At 43.1% G+C, this 9765-nt stretch overlaps 1 protein-coding gene across 1 annotated transcript; it reads left to right on the forward strand.

Moving 5' to 3' along the window:
• The first annotated feature begins 397 nt into the window (after nt 1–397).
• On the forward strand, nt 398–9403 carry LDLRAD1 (low density lipoprotein receptor class A domain containing 1). Its single transcript, XM_035124080.3, has 6 exons — nt 398–1581; nt 1898–1952; nt 4206–4367; nt 4821–4958; nt 6838–6966; nt 7935–9403. The coding sequence occupies exons 1-6, from the start codon at nt 1561–1563 to the stop codon at nt 8081–8083; spliced, it is 654 nt and encodes a 217-aa protein (XP_034979971.2). The 5' UTR covers nt 398–1560; the 3' UTR covers nt 8084–9403.
• Nucleotides 9404–9765: the final 362 nt, after the last annotated feature.

Raw genomic sequence — 9765 nt, forward strand, 5'->3', positions numbered from 1 at the left:
ATTTTTCAGAAAATATGCAGGTATCCATTTATTTTCTGGAGCATTTCCAAGCTTAGCTCCTAGCACTAGGTGCCCTTATTTAAGGTAGACTTGATGGTGAAACTTTGTGAATTTACTGAAAGAGGGGAGTTAGCCAAGGCAAGGTTCCTTGGCAGAATTGATTGACATGCCTTACTCACATTAGAGATGGAAATATGTGGCATTCCAGGAGTTATTGGGACTACAGCTCCCATCAGCTTAGGTCAGTTGTGGTAATGAGACTAATTCTAGCTCCAGAATGAGCTCTACAGCAGGGGAGGGCAATATTTTTGGCTTGAGGGCCACATTCCCCTCTGGGCAAATGTCAGAGGGCTGCCTGCCAGAGGTGGGTGGAACCAGAAGCAAAAGTGGTTGGAGCAACAAATGTATGGTACAGATATTCAGTTTCTATACACATTTACACCCTTTTCCACGCAAGCAAGAGGCATCAGAGCCTACAGGCCCGTTCCAACCAGGCAAAAATATTTGTGTTAGGAAGCAGGGCTAATGAGGGGTGTTGCCTGAGGAGCGAGGCTGTGGCCTGGGCAAAGTTCTGAGGGCCAGACAGAAGCTGGAAGGGGTTGCATTTGACACTACGTCTGCTCTACAGGTTCCTGCAAGGGCCTTATTGAATCCCAGTGGTTTGTTTCCTTCAAATAGCTGAGCTTTAACATATTGGAAGGTTCTGTCTCAACATCTTCAGTCCACTGCATCCAAAGATCAGTACTTTATAAGCTGTGATCATAAAGCTGAAACAAAGTTTTAGTCATTAGTACTGACATATTTTTGTTCGTTCAGTAGGAAAAGTCCTTAAAGGGTTTGATCCTTTCCGCACTTTCCTCTAAACATCGTAACTTGTTGATTGAAAGAAAAGAAAAGAAAAGTTGCTTTATAATTAAAAAAACACACACCACAATTATTGTGAGAGTGTATTTAAAGAAGGAAATAAGCACTACAACCATGAAACAACTTGTGTAAACAGAAGATTTGCAGTTACGTAGTATAATCTACTTTGCGATATCAGTTAAAATTGAACACTTCCTAAACCAGGTTAGTATAGAACCTAAGCATTGGCACCTTAATCAAAATACTTTAAAGTTAAGAACATGAAACTAGCAATTTATTACCTAAAGCTTTGAAAGGCCGGAATTCTTGCCTGTAGTGTATTTCCAGTGTTACTCTACCTGTGTGTGACGTTTAGTAACATGCCCAGTAGGGGCTGAGACATTTATTATTATTTGTGGCACTAGCCAGAGGAAAAGCTAATGGAATTCTTGAGTTTATGCTTACTCTCTGTTTCATAGGTATGAATGGGATTAGAATGACTTTATTCTTCCTACCTCTGTTTCTCTTAGTAGCCAGGTAACGTTACCCCAGGAATGTATTTAGTGGCTTGGTGAGCTAATAAAGCAAGGCAGCTTGAAAGAGGCTACTTCCTCCTTTCATACCTAAGCAACACAGTTTGAAGTGAACATTGATGGAAACATTGCCAGAACAACTCTGCCTATTAATTAGCCTAATTCTGCAGCAGTCAGGGGGGAAATGAACAGAATTCATCCTCAGGTAATAGCATCCATTCTATTAGGGGAACAAACGTAATTGTTACTTTTAATACGACTGATCAGCTAGCTCTTATTGCTATTAGAAAGTAGCACATGCTGGAAACCTCTGTGTCTCTATTTTACCAATAGGAAACTGGAATCAAAACTCAAAATTATAGTTTTAATTAAATCTCTGTATGATAGTTACATGTTTTTGAATGTATGCAGATAGGGATTCTATCTGAATACTGAATGTACCATAATTACAATGTAATGCCTTGTGTTTCCTCCCTAACAACGAAGGCAATATAATTTTATTTTATTTTTGTTAATTACAGAATATTGAAGGAGCTTCATTTGGTTCAACAAAATCTCTCTTCACTGCTAACAGAGGTAATTGGCACTCTTACTAACAAAAAGCAGTTCCAAAATGCTGGGAACTTATTAGTTTATGAACTAAAGTTGTCCTTTCAAAAAGAGGAAGCCTCTGCTTAAATACGACTTGGCTCATATGCTTATTGAGAATTGATGTTTCTATAGTTTATTTGAAAACTGTTTCATTTTTAGTAGCATATGATTTGGCTACAAAATGAAAAATGCATTTTATTGGCATTATACCTCAGTTTGGAATTAAATTATATTGAACAGTGGATAACAAATTGTATTTTAAAAAATACATTAAAATATTTTAGTTGCAGCAATTCCTGCATTCTTTTCTTCCTACTAGAGTGATGGATGAAGCAAAAAAACTAAAAACAAATATGCAGTGGGGGAACAGGAAGAGGGAGATCATCCCCCACCCACTCCATTTCAACTCTTCAAGCTTGCTTCATTTCTGCCTATGAACTTCTGTTGTGTACCATAGGTGGATTCTAGTACAAAAACTTTGGATTCTAGTACAAAAGCTTTGAGGGAAGACATTGCAATGATTCAAGGCAGAGTTGCAGCTAATTCTTAAGTACTTTGTAAAAGGAAGGCAGTTAATTACCTAAAGGCAGGTTATGAGCACTGGGAGTGAGATTACACAATACATTAGTTGGCTAATTTTTACTACAGTATTTATACCCCACACATCTTGCTGGATTGCCCCAATCACTCTGGGCAGCTTCCAACATATATAAAAACATAATAAAACATTAAACATTTTTTTAAAAACTTCTCTATACAGGATTGCCTTCAGACGGCTCGGAGGTCGGATAACTCCATACCCTCCAACATTTCTCCAATGAAAATAGGGACATCCTAAGGAAAAGTGGGGCATTTAGGGATCAAATCAGAAACCAGGACAGTTTCTCTAAATCAGAGATGTCCCTGGAAAATAGGGACACTTAGAGGGTCTGGTAGAGCACATGCTTTGTTCCCAGATTCAATCTTTTTTACAACTCAAATCAAGAAGACACTTCGGTGAGCCATTGCCAGTCAGAGTAGAGAACATTGGACCAAATAAATAAATGGTCTGACAGCAGCTTCGTATGTTCATAAAGTGCTACCATGTAATTTCGCTTTGAACAGGGACAGGAAACCTTAGGCTCAGATACCAAATGTGACCACCCAGGACTCTGTCTGGCCCTCAAAATTCTCCTTAGGCAACACTGGCCTTCCTCCGCACTCTCCTCTGGTGTCTTTGCTTGCCTCTCTTTCTTTCTTTCTTGCCTGGATGGAGGATGTATGAAACCTCTGACTTTGCTTACCTAGAAAGTAACTGCCTATACAAAGGTAAGCATTGTATCTGTTGCTCCACCTGCCTTTTCCTCTGGCCCTGCCCACCAGTGGCGTGTGACCCCCACTCCCAGAAGGGAATGCAACCCTCAGAGTGGGATAAAAAAGTACTAGAACCAGAGGTAGAGCTAGCTGCTCTGGCACCGGGAGCGGCGTGCACCCGGGGGTAGGGCTAGCCACCCGCGGAGGCAGGGCGAGCGTCCCAGGGGTGTGGGGTACGCGTCACAGGGGGATGTGCCAGCTGCCGCAAGCCTCCTGAGGGGTGCATTGGCCGCCGCAAGCCTCCTAGGGGGCCGCCGCAAGCATCAGGGGCGGGGCAGCGATGTCACGGCCCCTCTGGGGTGGACTGCACCCACCTTTCTCCGCCTCTGCCTAGAAAATGCATTGGCTCTTGACAAGCAAGAAGATGAGCTTTGCAGAAGGTCAGCCACTCTGCACTTCAGGCAACAGGAAGCCTCTTGATTATTGTACTGAAACATATTTTTAGATATGTGAAGAAATGCAAATATTAGGACAGGCATCCCCAAACTTCGGCCCTCCAGATGTTTTGGACTACAATTCCCATCTTCCCCGACCACTGGTCCTGTTAGCTAGGGTTCATGGGAGTTGTAGGCCAAAACATCTGGAGGGCCGCAGTTTGGGGATGCCTGTATTAGGACATGACCTACCTGTTACAAGCATTGTTTTTAGCATAAATGGTACAGGTGTGTGCATTAAGTGTGGTACAAGTTGAAACCTTTGGGTATAAAGTCTTGTACAGTTATGTTCTATATCACATTACGGTAGAATTAAAAACCCATGGGATAATTTCAATATGGGTTAATTAGTAGGGAGTAGCAGAAGCCAATGACCTGAGTGTGGATTTCCATTCAAATTCAGTGTGAGGGTACATTTGGAATTCATCTTTAAGTCTTCTCTCTGTGACAGGTACTATACAGGGCCTGCAAGGTTGCTGCAAGGATTGCTGTGCATGCATCCCTTGCACCCAACAATGTATCTGCGTAGCTGCCATTGGTCTCGGTATACTTGGTGTCATCGCTACTGTCATTGCATTGGTGGTCACATTTGGCATCCCTCCACATACACCAGGTCAGTCCTTTCTAGCTTTCGTTATTATGATGGTGACCAAACTACTGCCAACTGGAGTAATACTTTCAATGGGGCTGTGGCCAGCGTTTCTTCTGCTCAGAGTAAACCCATTGGAAATAATGGGCAAGACTAAGGCTGCACATGCACAATACCACCTTAAACAGTCATGGCTTTGTTGGGAATCTGTGGTGAGGCACAAGACACAATCCATCTGGAAATTCTCACATGCAAACTCTATTGCAATCAACACGAGCAACGTACAGTAAAAGCTTCCATGTATTTACAAACTCATTCATGGCCATTATTTATGTGTGATGCATCGCAACATGGCTATGGGTCAAAAATGGATTATTTGAATGTGTCGCTATAATATGAGGGGGTTGGGGTCTGATTAGGTCTGATCATTTCTGTGCCAGTATCCTCCATTGTTTCATCTCAATTTTATTTTTTCAGTAAATCGTTTTTGTGTGACCTCTGGTAATCAGACAGGCTTTTTGTGTGACAACAGAGAAAACTGCATTCCAGCCAGTCAGGTTTGTGATGCAAGACAAAATTGTGCAAATGGGGAGGACGAGCAACGGACACTATGCGGTAAGAATATTTGCTTGAATCTCCCTCTTACTGTGCCCAGTTAATGCCGCATGCTTTTCCCCACCACATCTCAGCCATTTTATAAAGCTTCAAGCTATAGCAAGTTAGGTGGCGAGGAAAACAGAAGCAGGATGAGGGTGAGGCCACACATATGTTATGCAATCAGTTGATACAGCATCAAGTGATTATTTCCATGTGTGAATAGACAAGAGAACAGAACAACAGCATCAAGATTCAGGACTGACTCCTCTTCAGGTGAACTGTTGCAGCCTGAATTGAAGTTGTAAGTTGAAGGCAAGTCGCGAACTCTGCCAGGAGTTCTCACATATCAATAAAAATATACATGCAGCCCATTCATCACTTGGAAAAAGGCTATTTCAGTTTCTACTTTAATAAATCCCCAAAATGTGGTTTGATTTTGATTATTTCATTTCTACGTTGTTGTTGTTGGCATCCATCTGTCATGAGAGACACTGGAGTGCGCCTCTGGGGGTTAAGTCAAACCGCTGCATTAGCAGGATCGAAGTGACCCCAAAATATCTCTCAGCAGTGTAAAAAAATACCTGAAGCAACAATAGACAACTTAAACAAAATATGAAAGACATACACAGTTACATATAAAAAGTTACATTTACACAAAGTTACTAATATCTATAGTATCACAGCGGGTGGCGCTGTGGGTGCGGGTGGCGCTGTGGGTTGCGGGTGGCGCTGTGGGTTAAACCAGAGCCTAGGGGTTGCCGATCAGAAGGTTGGCGGTTCGAATCCCTGCAACGGGGTAAGCTCCCATTGCTCGGTCCCAGCTCCTGCCAACCTAGCAGTTCAAAAGCACATCAAAGTGTGCAAGTAGATAAATAGGTACCGCTACAACAGGAAGGTAAACGGCATTTCTGTGTGCTGCTCTGGTTCGCCAGAAGCGGCTTTGTCATGCTGGCCACATGACCTGGAAGCTATATGCCGGCTCCTTCGGCCAATAATACGAGATGAGCGCGCAACCCCAGAGTCGGTCACGACTGGACCTAATGGTCAGGGGTCCCTTTACCTATATATATATTCATTTTCCTTCTGACAAACCCTTCCTCTCAGCCTCTGAATTCTCACCCAGGGTCCAAACAAACTCTCAGCCTAAAAGTCTCACAACAAGAAGAGTTCTAGAAACACCAGACATCACCCTAGTCCCTCACTCTAGACTTGTTTTTTTGGAGGGGCGGGCCTAAGGTGGGTTGTACTTCCTCAGGCTGCCCACAGCTGTGTCACATTCAACTGCACTCTCCACACTCAGTTGCAGGTACAGCAGGTTTGCTGAGTCTCCCAGGGGGTCCAGTGGATGTGAAAAGGACCCCCCCTGCACACACAGCTCCTTCTTCATCTTCTGTCCTCTCCTCCTCCTCCAGCTGCTCATTTGGTAGTCTGTATATTTAAGCAAAGCCTTTAACAACATCCTTTATTTTTGTTTTTAAAAGTCCTTTTAAAGAAAAAGATGGTAACTAAATAAATGTAGTTGCTTCAACAAAAATAGTGTGAATATTGCATTAGTAATTTTACTTCTGAATGACTTTCATTTTCCACCTGCAAAGTAAGGAGAGGGATGTTCTCTTCACATACTACCATGTTTCTGGAATGTACTTCAACACCCCCCCCCAAAAAAGTATGCTGTTTTACTTTGAGGATCTATGTAGTTTACGATCCAAACTTGTACTTGTCTGTTCAGAAGTAAGTACCACTGAGTTCAGTGAGAGTCTCAATATTGCCTTAGTTGTTATTTATTACTAATTACAACATTTTAAGCCACTGCTGTTTTTACCCAGTATATATTTTGCGCAGTACAGCATTTTATCCCGTCATCGCTTCTGCTTCTTTCTTTCTTTCTTTTTTGTAGATGATTTGCCCAACAACCTTCCAGGGTACTTGATATTTTATTGCGGCAACCGCAAGGTTTGGATCTACGTGGACAAAAGATGCAATGGAATCAATGACTGTGGTGACTGTTCTGATGAAGTAGGAACTTGTAAGTCTTTTCTTACAAAGTTCTGCTAGTTAATGGATAAATGGGAGCAGTGCCCAGGGCAAGGCAAGGATTGCACCCCATAACCTCCTTGTGGGTGTTGCGCTTGAGGCAACACAGCAGGCACACTTCATGGAGCCTCTGCGGCAATGGCTCCTGCGGGTTGCCGCACTTGCCCTCTCAGCTTGTCAAACTCCCGGAATGAGTGGTGGCTTGAGCTCCTTGGTGGGCTTGGTGGCGTCCCTACAGTGCCTTCCCTTGCCGCCTCTCCTTGACCGCACAGTGCAAGAGCAGATGGCTTGGGCACTCTCCTCTCCAAGCCCCTCGCTCAAGGACACACACAGGGAGAAAAGCCCGAGGGAAGGATCTGTGCTGGCCTGGAAAAGTCCAGGCTCCGGCTGGTGGGATTTTCGCCCTGAGGCAGATGTCTCTGCACTGGCCATGTTTTATTGTGTTTTTAATACCTTGTTGGAAGCTGCCCAGAGTGGCTGGGGAGGCCCAGTCAGATGGGCGATGTATAAGTAATAAATGAGGAGGAGGAGGAGGAGGAGGAGGTGGCGGCGCCGCAGCCCTGAAGGCCTGGCCTGAGCACAGCTCACTTCCCCACAACTCCATAAGGCAGTAGCCATGTGGCCTTGGCAAGGGAGCCTGTCATGGGCGTGCTAGGTTGCACCCCCTCAGAATTCTGGGCCCAGGGCCATGACCCCCCTCAGCTCCCCAATGCTGTACCACTGTGTGAGAAATATGCTGGACTGGATAAGTCCTTCAGGTTGGTACAGTCCCTTTTTGTCGACCAGATTTCCTCTTTTGCATAGTGTCATCCTCTAGTTTAGGGACATGGGATTTTGCTCTAGTTCCCAACATCCCTGACCACTGTGGCCATGCTGGCTGAGGCTGATGGGAGCCAGTGCCCAGCATCTGGTCCCCATCTCTGCTGAGTACATCTGTTATGCTTCTTTTTTTTATTCCAGGGGCCAGTTGCCCTCCTTGTGGGCCTCAATGGTGGGGATGCACCATGGTTGTCTTCCAAATGTACTGTACCTGCATTCCCAGACATCTTTGCCGAGATGGAGTACAGCACTGCAGTGACTGGTCCGATGAATACATCTGCACAAGATGAGCACTCCAGGACTGTAACCTTCAGAAAATAATGGGAGCTATCCATCAAAACCGCTGTTGGGGAATTGCCATATTTCTCAGAGGGGCTTGTGACGGATGCATTGTGTAGTGTTAGATGCACTGCTCCTAGACCAGTGATCTTTCACCTCTTGAGCTCAGTAAAGTGTGCCTGCGTGTGTGTTTAACACCCTTGGCTTCCTCAAAACCCACTGCTACAAAAAGCGAAAGGAGGAAAAGAACGCCTGCTACCAAAAAATCTGGCTCAGACTTTCACACGTACTGGAAGCTTCGAAATCTTGTTTTGTAACAGGGTAAAGGACCAGGGACTCAGCTATACAGCTGCAAATAAAATGTTTTAAGTGCAATATACAATGTGACACTAGATGGCGATGGTGAGCCTTATGGAAAATTCAATGTATTTTTAAAAATGCTTTATTATTATTATTATTTTTTAAAGGGTTTCCAGAATGATTTTTATATGTGTATAGAACTTAGTTCAGGCGGAATCCTTTTTCACAATTGCAGACTAATCAATGGCAGCTACTGCACAAGCACTTACAGTGATAGAAATTAATTGGTATCTTATTCCTAGATGACATTTATGAGGTCAGTGATTACCTGCCATGTGAACCCTCTATTTCCCCCCTCTCCTTCCTTTCTCTGTTATTTTCCCTTAGTAGGCTATGGGCATTTGGGTGTTTGATGAGTAAAAGATTGATTTAAAACCATGCTGGTGTATTTGATACATTGCACTTTGGTCTACAATATTATTGTATCTCAAAGCCCTCCCCCTTTTATACCTCTCTCATGCCTAGTGTGACCTGCAGCTATTAGAGTGGAATGAACCCTTAAAAGTGAGAGCATTAGCTGCCAGTTGTAACTAGGATAAAGTGGCCTCAGAATAGTCTTCTGAGGAAGAGGTTTGTGTGACTTTCATATTCTTATGTAGAAGTAGACATCGTCTTGTATAATGGAACGGGTACTACAAACAGACCTTTAAGTAAATATTTGTATCTGATAATCGGATTTCTAGCAACATATACCATCAGACTAAAACGAATGACTCTTATTTCCTATTGTGACAAGTCATGCAATATAGATGGTGCAATAAGCAAACATTTACAAGTTGTTAGTTGCCCAACTAAATCTTATTCGCTTCACAGCACATCATTAAATGCTAAAAGTGTTTAAACACTAATGGCAGATGAATGGGGTTAGGAGTCATGCTTATCTGTTTTTCGTTTGACAGTCACTTTAATTTACATATTGTATTAAGTATGTTACTGCTTGAGTAAATAAAACTTGATTTCAGTACGTTTTATTATACTGTGCTAGCATGTGTTCCTTGGCAAAATTTGAAAACTTAGTCTCAGCTTAAAAGGAAACAACACACATACACAAAAATCCACAGCAATGAAGTGGAACCATACCATGTAACAACGCAGTAGGATACAAAAGTACCCTGTGTTAGCTCTCATTTAATTCATCTAGTGATCTTTATAGTACAGTATTCCAAATTTACTTTCTTCAGATCTACAAGGCAACAGAAACGAGTCAGGCTCAAATCCCCACTGTGGTTGACATTGAGCTTACTATTTATATGTTAACCTACTTCACAGGGTTGATAAAATAAGATAGCCTGGGATTGCAGGGGGAAAGTATGTACAGTCAAACCTCGGTTTA

This window comes from Zootoca vivipara, chromosome 7 (genome assembly GCF_965207765.1).
Source record: "Zootoca vivipara chromosome 7, rZooViv2.hap1.1, whole genome shotgun sequence".
Lineage (NCBI taxonomy): Eukaryota > Metazoa > Chordata > Lepidosauria > Squamata > Lacertidae > Zootoca > Zootoca vivipara.

What these genes read in the sequence shown, in the direction of transcription:
- LDLRAD1 (XM_035124080.3), top strand. Translation starts at nt 1,561, where the DNA reads ATGAACAGAATTCATCCTCAG. An exon ending in TCTCTTCACTGCTAACAGAG is followed by an intron (nt 1,953 to 4,205) that starts GTAATTGGCACT and finishes TCTCTGTGACAG; the next exon opens with GTACTATACAGGGCCTGCAA. An exon ending in CATCCCTCCACATACACCAG is followed by an intron (nt 4,368 to 4,820) that starts GTCAGTCCTTTC and finishes TTATTTTTTCAG; the next exon opens with TAAATCGTTTTTGTGTGACC.